The following is a 14,349-nucleotide window of genomic DNA, read 5'->3' as shown; positions in this document are numbered from 1 at the left end:
ACACAAATTATTGCAACACTTGTAGACATTGAGTAGAGTGGCAATGGCATGATATTTTTGCAACAATTATACATATCAACTACAGTTTTATATTTAAAATATGTATACAATTATCAGTATATTGTACTGAGTTATAATAATGACAAAAGTATCCAAATTATAATATTTTGATTTTATCATCCATCAACTCACTCAGAAATGGCGGCATGAATCGAGCAGTCGTCCAAAACGGGAGAAAATCACGCTAGCAAATGTTTGTTGCGGGCGGGCGCCATCTTGGAATAGATTTGAACATGACGTAACAGATTAGTCACAGTCATCAGTTTGCATAATACGGAAATAGCACACTATATGTAATGCAACATTGTTAATTTGACGAAACAAAACGCCAAAGATTTGAAATACTGTAGCGGGCAAAACGACAGTTGCGGTGGCCGTGACGAGTGTGAAAATATTTTATCACACAAACAAGGCGTCCGTCGTGAGAAACGGCAATGAACGACAAACATTTGATAGCATACTAGCTTACCCGAGAAACCGCCACACGGTCGGTGGCGCCTGTATCTGGTAACTCCCCTTCAATCCTGCAACAAACAAACAAACAAACAAAGGCGTCCGTCGTGAGAATAAACGATAAACATTTGACGAAACAAAACGCCAAAGAGATTTGAAATACTGCAGCGGGCAAAACGACAGTTGCGGTGGCCGAGACGAGTGTGAAAATCTTGCCTCAAACAAACAAGGCGTGAGAAACGGCAATGAACGACAAACATTTGATAGCATACTAGCTTACCCGAGAAACCGCCACACGGTCGGTGGCGCCTGTATCTGATAACTCTCCTTGAATCCTGCAACAAACAAACAAGGCGTCCGTCGTGAGGACCGCCAATGAACGACAAACATTTACTAGCATGCTAGCTTAGCTGAGAAACCGCCCGCGTGTCGCACCTGTATATGACAACTTCCCTTGAGCACACACCGTCCCCAATTCATGACGTCACATCCGCCAATTCAAATCTTCCTCGCCTGCTCGTCCAATGGCGCTTTGCACACTCGCGTACCACGTGACAGGCCACCGCATTAGGGAAAAATCATGGAACTGAAAGTGCCACAGCCGCGAGAGAAAATTGACAAAGTACAGCCCAAGGGCTGGTCTCGAACACTAGTCCCATCGTGTCAGAGGCAATGACGTTAACCACTCGACCAAAGACTCGTGACTATGGCAGTGACATAAGAGATACCCACGCTCACCTCAAGACTGAAAACCAAAAACCTAAGTGCCACTTTGCCCGCCTCCTACCTCTGCCCAAATTCAGTCTGACCAATCAGAGCGCAGCTGAAATGGGCCTGACCACGTCCACTTTTCCAACAGCCAATCGGAAGGCAATTTTAAATTGACGACGCCACGCCTACTTCACATCCCACCAATCACAAGGACCCCTCGTCTGCATCAACGCCCCCTTTCCAACCAATCGGATTTCATTCTCATTGCCCCGCCCACTTCCTGAGACCTCAGCGAATCATGACGCAGTATTAACAAGCGAAAGGAAAAAAATAAATGAAAAATTAGAGTCACAATCTTTATGCAGAAGTGAGAGAAAATTGACAAAGTACAGCCCAAGGGCTGGTCTCGAACACTATTCCCATCGTGTCAGAGGCAATGAAATTAACCACTCGACCAAAGACTCGTGACTATGGCAGTGACATAAGAGCAACCCACGCTCACCTCAAGACTGAAAACCGAAAACCTAAGTGCCACTTTGCCCGCCTCCTACCTCTGCCCAAATTCAGTCTGACCAATCAGAGCGCAGCTGAAATGGGCCTGACCACGTCCACCTTTCCAACAGCCAATCGGAAGGCAATTTTAAATTGATGACGCCACGCCTACTTCACATCCCACCAATCACAAGGACCCCTCGTCTGCATCACCACGCCCCCTTTCCAACCAATCGGATTTCATTCTCATTGCCCCGCCCACTTCCTGAGACCTCAGCGAATCATGACGCAGTATTAAACAAGCGAAAGGAAAAAAATTAATGAAAAATAAGAGTCACAATCTTTATGCAGAAGTGAGAGAAAATTGACAAACTACAGCCCAAGGACTGGTCTCGAACACTATTCCCATCGTGTCAGAGGCAATGACGTTAACCACTCGACCAAAGACTCGTGACTATGGCAGTGACAGAAGAGCAACCCACGCTCACCTCAAGACTGAAAACCAAAAACCTAAGTGCCACTTTGCCCGCCTCCTACCTCTGCCCAAATTCAGTCTGACCAATCAGAGCGCAGCGAAAATTGGCATGACCACGCCCACTTACCCATCAGCCAATCGGAAGGCAGCATTTCAAATCGACGACGCCACGTCTACTTTACATCCCACCGATCACAGGACCCCTCGTCTGCATAACCGCGCCCCCTTTCCAAGCAATCGGATTTTATTCTCATTGCCCCACCCACTTCCTGATACCTCAGCAAATCATGATGCAGTATTTAACAAGCAAAATGAAAACAAACAAAAAAAAGTCACAAACTTTATGCAGAAGTGAGAGAAAAATCGACAAAGTACAGCCCGTGGATAAGGTCGGGTCCCGAACCATGGTTCTATCGTGTTTTACTTATTACTTAAGATAAGATAAGATAGTCCTTTATTATTCCCTCAATGGGGAAACTCCTGTGTAAGCAGCAGTACACTTAACATACACGCACACACGCATGCAGGGAAGGGGGTAAAAGATTTAAAAAAGTAAAGATATATATAATTTAAAAAAATATGGACAGTATGTACACAATACACTTTTACACAGTATACACAATATACAGTGGAGATAAGAAATTATTAGATAAAAAAAAATAGTGCAAGGGAAGGAAAAACTGTGCAAAAGCAGGTAGAAAGAGTATGAAGTAGACAGATATTGCACATATGACTACACACGGTTATTGCACGTTATTATTGCACGTAATTATTGTCCGTTAGCTACAGTGATTTAGCCTGGTTGTATAGTCTGATGGCAGCAGGGAGGAAGGACCAGCGATGCCTCTCGGTGGTGCATCGTGGGTGACGAAGCCGGTCACTGATGGAGCTCTCCAGGGCTCTGACAGTCTCATGAAGGGGGTGGGAGACGTTGTCCATGATGGAGGACAGCTTAGCCACCATCCTCCTCTCCCCCACCACCTCCACCCGGTCCAGACTTATTCTCCGTTTCTAAAAGGTCACTGACCTTTGAGGAGAGCAAACAGCAAATACACAGCAACAGAGCTCACGGCACACTTTCTGATACTTTTCTATAACTGATGTTGCGCCCTGACATTTTGGACTCCATATAAGTCACGTAGGAGGCTTTCACGACTAAGTCGTCCAACCTCCACAACTTGGAGATGGTCACAACTCGCGGACCCGCTGCAAGGTGTACACTTCCGCCTCTAATAAATTCTCTCCGTCCGTCTCTTTTCTTCTCGCCCGGTGACAGTAGCGCCTTTATGCATAATGCGGATGCTCCTTGCGGAGGTCGAATGAAAGCTCACGTCGACATGTGTCAGGAGCTCGCCGCGTCGCCCTGGACTAATGATGGCACGCCGGCCGGCCCGCTGCCCTCGGCAGATGCTTGCACCCGCATCCAGTATGCGCGTGCACGTGCACGGGTTCGTCATGCTGATTAAAAAACCGCCCCCTCCCCTCCTCTCTCCGCTCCCACCCTGGCTAACAAAGCCCCTCAGAAAAAGACAGCGGGGAACACAAAGCGGTGTCAGGTCGGCCCGGGTGAGGCCGCCGGATGGGTGTCACCTGAATTTAGCCGCCTAATATGACAGCCGCCCGCTGACGGCTTGTCGGCCCAGTGTCACTTTGGGTTAGGGTTTACCTGAGGTCACTTCCGGTCTATTTGGGGTCACTTCCGGTTTGATTTGGGGCACTTCCGGTTCATTCTGGGTTCATTGGGGACACTTCAGGGTCAATCCAAGATGGCCGCCACACTGGAAGTGGGGGTCAAGGGTTGAATTGTGTAAGCATAGTGGAAGTGGGGGTGAATGGGGGTGAATATGGTAAGCATAAGGTGAACAAAGTGAATAAAGTTGGAATGGGTTGAATCGGTCGAAAAATGTAGAAAGAGTAGAAAAACAAAATTTTGGAGAATTTGGTCGAATTTCAAATTTGAAAGTTTGGAATTTTTGGTAAGTGGGAAGTTGTGGAATAGGTAGGCAAAAGATGAACAGTTGATAGTTGGAATGGGTTGAATCGGTTGAAAAATGTAGAAATTAGAGTAGAAAAACCAAATTTTGGAGAATTTGGTTGAATTTCAAATTTGAAAGTTTGGAATTTTTGGTAAGTGGGAGGTTGTGGAATAGGTAGGCAAAAGCTGAATAGTTGAAAGTTGGAATGAGTTGAATTGGTTGAAAAATGTAGAAATTAGAGTAGGAAAACGAAATTTCAGAGAATTTTGGTTGGATTTCAAATTTGAAAACCCTGTTTTAGGACCTTCTTTTTTTTTTTTTTAAATGGGTCACGACACAATCAACTTTTGGGGTGTTTTCAAAGATAGTTTATTATTCGAGTGTGTACAGATTAATTTTTTTGTATGTAGTCAGCAAATGTACATAGTATTTCTTTAGAAAGCATTTCCCCTCTCAATTATCGTAAGAAAGTGGAAAATTATTTTCGACAGTTTACATCCATGAAAACCAAATTCCAAGAGTACTCAACCATTCCTGATCGTAGTGCGCCACCTAGCGGCTACAGCAGTTACGCCACCTCTAACTTCAGTTCTTTGAAATTTTTGCTTTGTACGGCTTAATGGGGACAAAACACAAACATACATAAAGAACAACGTGTGCCGCGGGTGGCTTCCAAATGAACCCGTGCCTTTTTAGGATGTGCAAATTCAAAATACAACATAACCAGCTATGTTATTTTCAACTAGAACTTTTCCACAAAGACTCCATCTAGAAACATTGATAGAAAGACAACTTCAGGAACCAACAGTGCCCTGCTCACAAAACAAAAAAACTGCAGATGAACCTGATTGTTAGGAACAGTCGGTTTGTACGTAATTTCTCCTCTTTTTGGAGTGAAATTAAAAAAGGTTCTTTGCAAAGCACAAAGAAATCCAACAACACAAAAAAAGCTAACTTAAGTTTCCCTGGCAGAAACGGGGCAAGACACACGCACGATTACGAGCGCGATGAAAACTAAGGTGAACTTTTTTTTTTCTTTTTCTTAAGTCACTATCAATACTGCTGTTAACATGCATATACCCGTTTCAGAAAACGAAACCCTCTTTTCTTATCTAGTCCACACTGTTTGCGTTCAAAGGTCAGCTCAGTGTGTCTGGAAAATAATTTCTTTTTTTTTTTTTTTAGGAAAATTAAAAACCAGATAGGAAAAAATACAAAGGTAACGTAAAAACAAGTTGCGGGCTGTTTCGAAAGATTCGCCTGGTCTCGCAAGGAAACAAAAGGATAAGCAAAGCTTTTAACTGGCCTCCAGTTTGGCCATTTCCTGCACGTAGATGCCGATGCTCTCGCTGTCAAAGAGCACAAAGTAAACCGTCTTGATGGTGGACGACATGGTGGCCACAAAGTAGCTGGAGATGGCCTTCAGGATCACCTGGGCCGCCGTCTGCTTGGGAAACCCGTTTCTGGAATGACGGGTGCAAAATTAGTCGGGGCTACAATCACTCGCCGCCAAGTCGAGAAAAACTGCTGTGCCAACCCAATCTGGGAGACTTCAGGTGTCTTTTGGAGGCTTTTTTTGTGAGTCACTTGTCTAACAAATTTTATGCAGCTAAGTGAAAGTAGCTTGAGGGGCATCATTTTCAAGGCGCTTGCTCAAACTTTGATTGTTGACTGCAAAACTAAACCAGCATGTTTTTTTTTTTTTTTAAAGAAACTCTTTCAAAATGTTTGATTTTGCAGAGAATACTAATAATATATTACATATAGTACTTTCCTTACCTTCCGCTGCCGATAGACGGAAAGGCCACTGACTTGAGCTTCTTCTCGTCGGCCAACGCCAGACAGTTCTTCACAGTCTTTTCCAGCATCTCCTCACACTTGTCCGAGCCCCATGCCGGGCTGTTGCAGTGGATGACGTACTTGGCGGGAAGGCCGAAGCCGGCGGTCAATACGGCTGTGGAGTGGGGGGAACAAACGTAAGGTTGGTTTGACATCTTCAGCAGCTGTGTTTTCCTAAAGGGCTGCAACTCACCACCAGCCACATCCAGCGGCCCGTTCTTTTTCTTGACCTCCAGCACAGCTTCACTTAACTCCTTGCCGCCCTTCTTTTCTAGGGCAGCACCTGCCAGGGAACACGTTGTGATCACACATGCGGGAGCATCGCACGCTGGAGGAAAGACAGAACCAGGAGCAGGAGGTGGCGGAGGCCATGCAGACAGACAGACGGACGGATGTCGACGCAGGATGCTGTCGATCATCTGACGTGGGTGAGCGGCCGGTCTCTCACAGGACACGTTCGAGTGCGACATCACACGAGAGAGGCCACACAGGATGACATCGAAATGGAATCAACACAGCAAGATGTCACAGTCTGACTGGAGCATCGCTAAACAAACCAAATTTGGCAGTGAGAGCTAACAGAAGCAAGCAAATTGGCACCGGAGTTGCAATTAAATTCAAACAAAAGCCTCAACGCTCTAAGGCTGGATTTGCAGTTGGTTGTTGAAGTGACAATTGGGGGGGTTGCGAGGCAAAGCTTCCCAAAACAGTCGTTGAATTGGAAACGGCTACTTGGAGCAGCAGGAGCGGAAATCCAGCCTCAGATCCAATACGAGAGCAATATCAAAACGGGATTATCGTGCTTGTCTTTTTTTTTTTTTTTTTGGTCCTGGCTACAAAAGGGGCAACGAAGCAGCCATGTTTTTGATACAACTCTTGTACTGGCGGTGTGGCCCGATCAGAATGGGAAGCACCCAATCGGTGTCAAAAGGAGCATTAGCAGCAGGAGCAGCAGCCCGAAGCGACGGAGGCTGACTGGTGCCTTTACCTACTTCACCGCCCGTATAGAGGGCCGAGTTGGTCGGGTGAACGACAGCGTCGCTCTCCACTATGGAAATGTCGGCTTGGACAACTTGCAACTACGGATGAAACAACACGGCGGTCAAACAACACGCCACACAACAACTTGGCCGGTGGCCAACCACGGAAGCCGGGAGCTTGCCTAGTCAGAATGCAAAAAAAAAAATAATCATTTGGACTGAATGACTGTAATTGGGTTGTTGATTGAGGTTAATTTGACATTGCGGCTTCTGACCAAGCGAGGCATCCAAGTTTCTTGTCAACAGCAGGCAGTCAACTTCCTGTCAGGCAGGAAGTGCAGATCAAAAACGGCCGCCTGACAGCAAGTCACCCGAAAGGCGGAGGTGCAAACGTGGCCGCCGGGCTTTGACGTTTTAATTTTCAAAGCCATGCTGGGGTCACAAGAAGGTGGGAGGGGTGGAGTGGGAAAGGGCGGTGTTAGGAGGAGGGGCGGGGGCGTCTCACCTAGATCGTCTTTTAGCTCAAGTTCGGCGTTGGTGGGGTTGATGACCCCCTCTACGTCAAAGCCAGCCAAGTTACTGACCTCGCTGTGGATGAGGTTGAGCTGCGGGGGCGAGGGAGGGGGGGAGGCATGCCGAGGAAGAGCGACAAGGAAGGAGGAAGGAAGCAAAGCTGTTAAAACCAAGGTGACACCACCTGAGCCTCAAAGGATGTTTTTTTCCCCCCTTCTAACTCAATTCAATTATAATGTAAAAAAACAATAATTGATAATTGCATGAATTTGTTGGGCCACATCCTGTCTGGATAATCAGGTGGGTCTTCACGTGTTTGAATTTGAGATGCATGTTTGTGAGCAACTTTGGAGTTCCCAGCAAAGCAGATTAGTGCACAAAAGAGCAACCCCAGCGATTAAATGCGCCCGCTACGTGCTTTTCCAGTTTTGTGGTCCCACAATGACATCCAATTGCTAATCAATGATCATGCTTTGGCAGCGCCTGCGTCACGGCTTTGGTCCGACTGACTTTTTGACCCAGGAAGAGGCTCTTGGTGGACAGGACGGTGAAGCTGTCGGCCGGCGAGCCTTCGGTGGTGCTGTCGGCCGACGCCGTCTTGCTGGCCTCGCCCTGTTTCTGCAAACGGACGAATGTCAGCCGGTGGTCACAAGGGGGCGTCGCCCGCCGAGCTGCTGCCGTCTTACCTTGGCCTTGCCGGCGCCCTTCTTGCCGACCGCCTTCTTGCCGGGCGGCTTCTTGGCCGGCTTGGCTTTCTTCTCCGGGGCGGGCGACAGGGGCGTCTCCAGCTTAGCTTTGGCGCCGCGCTTCTTAGCCAGGAGCTCGGGGTGGATGTTGGGCAGGACGCCGCCCGCCGCAATGGTCACACCCTTCAGGAGCTAGTGCGAGAGAGAGGAAAAAGTTTGATTTGCACAAAGCCGAATCATCAAAATAGTTCGATCCAAGTTTCAAAATAACAAACATTATCCATCCCTTTTTGACAATATTCCTTTTGACTACCTGGTTGAGTTCCTCGTCATTGGCGATGGCGAGTAGGATGTGTCTTGGCGTGACGCGACCCTTCTTGTTGTCTCGGGCCGCATTGCCTGCAAGTTCCAAGATCTCGGCTGCCTCGGAGCAAAGTCATCAATCAACGGTGGCAGACATCCATAAAAAGCTTTCCAAGGCATCCACACTCACCGGTCAGGTACTCCAACACGGCCGCCAGGTAGACGGGCGCGCCAACGCCGATGCGGTACTTGGGCAGCCCGCGCTTGATGTAGCGCAGCATGCGGCCCACCGGGAAGATGACGCCCGCCTTGGTGGAGCGTGACGTCTTGGTCAGCTTCTTCTTGCCTCCTCGACTCGACATGCTTCCCAACGAGTCCGCTGACGCTCCTGTTGGACACGTGAGACACCGTTATGGAGTGCGCAGAAAAACTAGAAGTGCCACAGAAGAAAAAAGTCATCGTTTTGTGCAAATCAAACTAAGTACAAAAAAGACAATATTCATTAAAATGATTTAGTGTCATTTTATTTTGGTGGCACAGCGTGGCTTATCGCACTTGCCGTCTTCTTCAACGCATCTTCACTAATATCACACGTGCCTTTCTTCTTCTGAGTTTTGCAGTCACACCCCACGGACATGGAATTAGCCACTATTAGGCTGCCTTTCCAAATCATTAGGGTGTTGACGCAGTAATTTGGCGATATTCAAATGAGGCCTGAATGTCACCGTAGTCGCAAGTTTCTACAGAAATAAAATCCATGTACGGTGATAATAACTTGGGACAAGATGCCAAAGTGGGTGAAGAACGTTCTTTTGTGGCCAGAATGAGACTGCGAGGTGTGTGCTGGTCAATAGTGGCTCCATTTTGGAGCGGAAAAGCAAAGGGACGCGGAGCGAAGGCAAAGCTTCGCAAGACGCTCGCTAGCATGCTTGCATGCACGTCCTCCAGCCGCCGTTGGACGCCAGGTGGAGGTGGCCTCCGGACGGGCCGCCGCACTGACTGGAGCTCGCCGAGCTCACTTCCGATCCGGGTTCTGACATTCGGAAGCATTTCCGCAACATGTCAGTCGAGGCGGCCACAGCCGCAGCCGTTTGTTTGGTTGTGTCGGCGGCCGCGGCCCCCTTCCCCGTGCCAGAGCTCGCCACCTCGGCCTTCGCTCGGCTTCCGCTCGGTTAAAAAATATGTCACTAAAAACTGCACAACCAACCGCGACAACATTAACGACGACTTCTAACGACCACGGCGTACTTACGTGAAAAAAAAGGGCGAGTGCAAGGGCGTAAAAATGTCGCTGTTTGGCTGTAGCTGGCGCTTGGTCGAACGTCGACTCCCACAATCCACAGTGAGATGAGCTGAGAGCTGCCGGCCGCCCAACGACGCCACTCAGCGGGAAAGCAGCCGGTTCAGCCCGCCCCCCACGACACCCGCGGCTTCCGTTTGCTTCTTGGACCGAAAACAACAACAAAGCAAGAACGGCACAGCAGAAAGAAGGGAATTCTTATGTAATTATGACAACCGACATACTGGAAGAAATGATAATACCATGTATAGTGGCTATAATCAACGTAGCCAGGGGCGTTTCTAGACCCCTGGTAAGGAGGACCATGCCCCCTTCCAAAAAAAGACAGCTTGATGGACATCTTTCATCAAACTATATGCAAAATGTTTCGTAAGGATATCTGCCCCCCACTAGTCTAACACCCTAAAAAATGTTTTAATTACAAAATTTTAGGGCAAATTGCTCACTTATATTTTTAACCTTTCAGTGATGTTCAGCCATTTCACGTATGTCGTCCCATAACATCACACAAGCAGAAAATGTCATGAACTCATGATTAAACTGTTCATATTTGCTGTTGGTGTCAACTCCTCTTTTTTTTGTCCCGTGCTGTGACACACACCTCTTTCTTCCCATGGCATGCAAGGTGACTTAAGGTGCTTTTGACACAACCCATACATATGCATTCCTTTGCACTTTGTCACAAAATGTCATTCACGACAAGACGTGGTTTTTTTTTTCTCTTACATAATAATGGACGTCCTCATCTCCACCCATGTTTTCTAGTTCCCAAGAGGCAAAAATACTCACACTCAAAGCAGGAATGGATACATATATGAGTAAGTTAAACCAACAAGTGTAGTGACAAAGGTGCAATGCAAATAACACGATGTTGCTGGCTTTGCATATCGAGGAAAGAAAGGCAAACGACAGAAACTTGCGAGACTGGCACCCCGTACTTCCGGGTACTACGCTGGTCAGCTGACCCGCAACGAGCCAATGAGAGTCGATCTCATTGACAGCGCCTGTCAACAAAGCTGTTAAAAGCCTGCTGCCCAGGCTGTGACGCACAACACTCAGCAACACTGCGCAGGATAAACACGCTATTCAGGTGAGCTACTTTAACCTGGCCTCACTTTTTCGCTTTTAAAACACTGAAGATATAATAAATATAGTGCACTTTGATGATTTTTTTTTAAGTTTGAGAAAGTCTAAAATAGACCATTACTAATTATTTATTGGTGTTCACAGTCATGAGGGAAGCACCAACACGCAGCAGCAGACAGGTAAGTTCTTTTTGAAATACAAAATGTAATGTCTGGTTTTCATCCAATGAGTATACAAACTAGCTCAACAAAACGTGAGACGAGAAGGAGAGGCAAAACATGGAATTGGCCACTGAGGTTCTTGTCATCAATAGGTTGCAAAGGAATGGAGACTGGAAGGGTCACTGAAAGGCAGCGAAGAGTGCTTTTTAGGTTCACCCTGAAATGACACCCTTGTGTATCTTTAAACCCATCATTTACATCCCGACAAACATCCTTTTAGTTTTGGACACAATAGCTCGGCCAAGTGTGTTTTCCTGTTTTTGCCACCGGATTAAATAACAGACACACTTACACAACGCCACTAAATTGAGTTTACTTATATTGAGTCACGAAGGGCTTCACCAGAATTTGCAAAAATGAAGACCACGTCCTGGTCTAAATTCCCCAATCTCTGCAAGGAAAAAAAACTTTTGAGAAACCCAATCTGGGAAAAAGATCTACCCCCCCTTCCAGGATGATCAGGCGACACGAGATGCAGGCCACATTAATCACATGTTCTGATATGCTTGATAAAGAGTCCCTGTAATGAATTGAAAAATTGTCATTTGAGATTGAAGTGATTTGAGCAGTTGATTCTCCAGCATCTTGCTTCATTTTCTGTCCTTGCAGGAGTCGTCGGGAGGACTGTGGGATTCCGTGAAGAAAGCCGCCGTCGTCATCGGGTCCGGAGTTCTGTTCTTGGCCGCGTTCGGTAATTCATTGACATGGTGCGAACTTATATTCTTTTTGAACTATGTGAATGATAAGACTTTTTTTTTTTTTTTTTTTTTTGCCCTTACACATCTAAAATCCAGAATTATGGCCATTGTGGTCTAACAAAGTTTTGGCTCTCTGCTGCAGGCATCTTCAAAAGTTTTGGGGAGCTTCGGGAGACTTTTGGCAGAACTTGTGGACCAAACTCTACGTGATGTTTGAGGGCCACAATGAGGCTTTATTCTACATGGGTAAGGAGCATCGGTTGGATTTTGTCTGAGGAAAGTCTCTTGTAATCAGATGTTATCTATGGGAGGAGAATTATAAACAGAACAAATTATGTCATATGTGTGTTGATCATAAAGTGTATTGCCCGAGATTAAAGATAATCTTGATTTATGACATCACCAGGCACGATGCTAGTGCCCACTGTGGTGTTCTGGGGCTTCAACGCTGCGCTACTAGTGGCGGACATCACCGGGAGGCCATCCTTCATCACCCGCTACCGCATCCAAGCCGACAAGAACAACCCGGTAGGATTTCTAATTGTCTCAAACTATTGACGGCCAATGTGATGCAACCACGTCTGCCATCCTTGCAGTGCGCCACGATCAGCGCTCGTAAACGTCTGCTCAGTCAGAGTTGAGTCACTCGGGTTTACAAAGTTGCTCGGCGAGTTTATTTTCAGCCCAATTGATTAAAAGTTATACAACTCGTACTGTAGACTTGAATTGCAATTTTAAGAGAGCAAATAAATGTTTGAGGGCTACATAGCTGATTTACCACATCATTAAATAAGGTGCTGAAGTGAAAAATGAATACATAGAAAAATATTTAAAAAATTCTAACTAGTCAGAATAGCTTAACATTTTACAAAAAAAATCGAATTAAATGGTGTGCATTTGTTACTTTAGCCTGGTTGCTCCCATGTCAAAGTCCTCCGTTTGACTATCGCAGTTGCCGCCGCCGTTGTTGTTGTCAAACATAGATAACGGGCCGAGCCGATAACGTGTGCCCGTAGGTCAATATCTGAGCGTTATCAAAGTATTGATTGAGCTTGCACTTGTTTTTCTTGCCTACGCTGCGCAATTTGAACTCGATGATCAAGACGCTCGGCTGTGTGCAGGTGGAGCCGGAGAAGCTGCGTCACGCTCTGAAGACGGTACTGTTCAACCAACTGTTCATCTCCGCGCCCACCGTGGTGGCTGCTTACCACTTAAGCGGCTGGAGAGGAGACCCATGCGGCCCTCAGCTGCCAACCTTCCACTGGGCCCTCGCTGAGCTCAGCGTCTTCTCCATCCTGGAGGAGGTTCTCTTTTACTACTCGCACAGGTAAGACAACAAAATGTGATTTGCTCTTGGAAGTGAACTTACTTTTGACGTCTTCCCGTTAGGCTGTTCCACCTTCCCCACCTTTACAAGCGTTTCCACAAGCAGCACCACGAATGGACCGCTCCGATCGGCCTGGTCGCCACCTACGCTCATCCCCTGGAGCATATGGTGAGTCAGCGGCGCTAGAGAGAGCCCGGAAATGTGAATTTCTTTACTTAGTTTATTTGTGTTGTTAGTTCTCCAACCTGCTGCCGGTGGTGATCGGGCCGGTACTGCTGGGCTCGCACGTTTCCACGACGTGCATGTGGTACTGTCTGGCGCTGGTTAGTACCACCATCTCCCACTGCGGGTACCACCTGCCCTTCCTGCCCTCGCCAGAATTCCACGACTTTCACCATCTCAGGTTAGTCTCCTGTGGAACTTTGCAGGTTGCTGTGTCATGTTAAAAAGTAAAACACAAGTGTGACACACCTTTTTTTGTTTTCTTCCAAGATTCAACCAGTGTTTTGGTGTGTTTGGTGTGCTGGACCGCCTGCACGGCACCGACAGCAAGTTCCGGCAGAGCAAGCAGTATGAACGGCACACTTTGCTCACCGGGCTCACCCCGCTCAGTGAAAGCATCCCCGACACCCCCAAGAAGGGCCAGTGACTGCTCAATTTGATTTTATCACCTTTTAAAACCTGTTGATCAGTTTTAAAATCCCCTTATTTTTTTAATTGTCTTTGCACTAAGATTGTTTTTACTGACTGAGGTTCATTCAGTATGGTTCTGGTAACTTTCTGTGAAACTAATGTGGAACTGAGCCCTAGTGGCTGCGAGAGGAACTACATGAGGGCAAAAATACCTTGTGTGGCGTTCACAATTCTACAAGTACAAGCAAATTAGGGAGGAAGACAATCACTTGTAGCACACCACTAAAATGTTTGAGACATTTGATCATCGAAACTGCCCGACTTTGATCGAAAGAGGTGGAACAAGACTTACGCCAGCGTGTGCATGTTTGAACATGATGAAATTGAACTTTCATGAACCATTTTATGAACTTTGTCTACTTGCTGCTCTTTTTTTTGTGATGACAAATCTCGAAATAAATGTTTACTTTGGCACATCTGGAAATGATGACTCAGCAGGCAAGGTTTTTGAGGGTTTTTTTGTCCGTTTTGTGTTTTTTTTCTTTATTAAAGGAAAAAAAAAAGCATAATTACTACAAATTACAAATAACACTAAT

At 46.7% G+C, this 14,349-nt stretch overlaps 2 protein-coding genes across 4 annotated transcripts; one reads left to right on the top strand and one right to left on the bottom strand.

Moving 5' to 3' along the window:
- Positions 1-4,512: 4,512 nt before the first annotated feature.
- Positions 4,513-10,057, bottom strand: LOC119133241 (core histone macro-H2A.1). 3 transcript variants are annotated; one of them, XM_037268838.1, is made up of 9 exons: positions 9,741-10,031; positions 8,679-8,876; positions 8,499-8,605; positions 8,186-8,377; positions 8,010-8,117; positions 7,492-7,591; positions 6,200-6,289; positions 5,947-6,121; positions 4,513-5,630 (listed from the first exon to the last, which is right to left on the bottom strand). In XM_037268838.1, the coding sequence occupies exons 2-9, from the start codon at positions 8,848-8,850 to the stop codon at positions 5,465-5,467; spliced, it is 1,110 nt and encodes a 369-aa protein (XP_037124733.1). In that variant the 5' UTR covers positions 8,851-8,876; positions 9,741-10,031; the 3' UTR covers positions 4,513-5,464. The 3 variants fall into 3 exon arrangements, 2 of the variants coding, with proteins under 2 accessions (XP_037124733.1, XP_037124734.1); XM_037268839.1 differs by lacking the exon at positions 7,492-7,591 and adding an exon at positions 6,995-7,085 and having other exon boundaries at positions 9,741-10,024; XR_005100095.1 differs by lacking the exon at positions 4,513-5,630 and adding an exon at positions 6,995-7,085 and having other exon boundaries at positions 5,989-6,121; positions 9,741-10,057.
- A 725-nt stretch (positions 10,058-10,782) lies between these two features.
- Positions 10,783-14,229, top strand: faxdc2 (fatty acid hydroxylase domain containing 2). Its single transcript, XM_037268842.1, has 9 exons — positions 10,783-10,878; positions 11,019-11,053; positions 11,705-11,802; positions 11,936-12,039; positions 12,200-12,321; positions 12,915-13,120; positions 13,183-13,288; positions 13,357-13,523; positions 13,613-14,229. Exons 2-9 carry the CDS (start codon positions 11,021-11,023, stop codon positions 13,767-13,769), a joined length of 993 nt encoding a protein of 330 aa, XP_037124737.1. The 5' UTR covers positions 10,783-10,878; positions 11,019-11,020; the 3' UTR covers positions 13,770-14,229.
- Positions 14,230-14,349: the final 120 nt, after the last annotated feature.

This window comes from Syngnathus acus, chromosome 14 (genome assembly GCF_901709675.1).
Source record: "Syngnathus acus chromosome 14, fSynAcu1.2, whole genome shotgun sequence".
Classification (NCBI taxonomy): Eukaryota; Metazoa; Chordata; class Actinopteri; order Syngnathiformes; family Syngnathidae; genus Syngnathus; species Syngnathus acus.
Note: the sequence above shows the minus strand (reverse complement) of the source record. Positions and strands in the feature narration are given on the sequence as shown.

Bases quoted from the DNA above. Each gene is read 5' to 3' on its own strand.
- LOC119133241 (XM_037268838.1), bottom strand. From the start codon at position 8,850: ATGTCGAGTCGAGGAGGCAAGAAGAAGCTGACCAAGACGTCACGCTCC. The intron at 8,606-8,678 runs GTGAGTGTGGAT...GCTCCGAGGCAG, and splicing joins CGTGTTGGAGTACCTGACCG to CCGAGATCTTGGAACTTGCA. The intron at 8,378-8,498 runs GTAGTCAAAAGG...CTCTCGCACTAG, and splicing joins ATGACGAGGAACTCAACCAG to CTCCTGAAGGGTGTGACCAT.
- faxdc2 (XM_037268842.1), top strand. From the start codon at position 11,021: ATGAGGGAAGCACCAACACGCAGCAGCAGACAG. The intron at 11,803-11,935 runs GTGCGAACTTAT...TCTCTGCTGCAG, and splicing joins TTCGGTAATTCATTGACATG to GCATCTTCAAAAGTTTTGGG. The intron at 13,121-13,182 runs GTAAGACAACAA...TCTTCCCGTTAG, and splicing joins CTCTTTTACTACTCGCACAG to GCTGTTCCACCTTCCCCACC.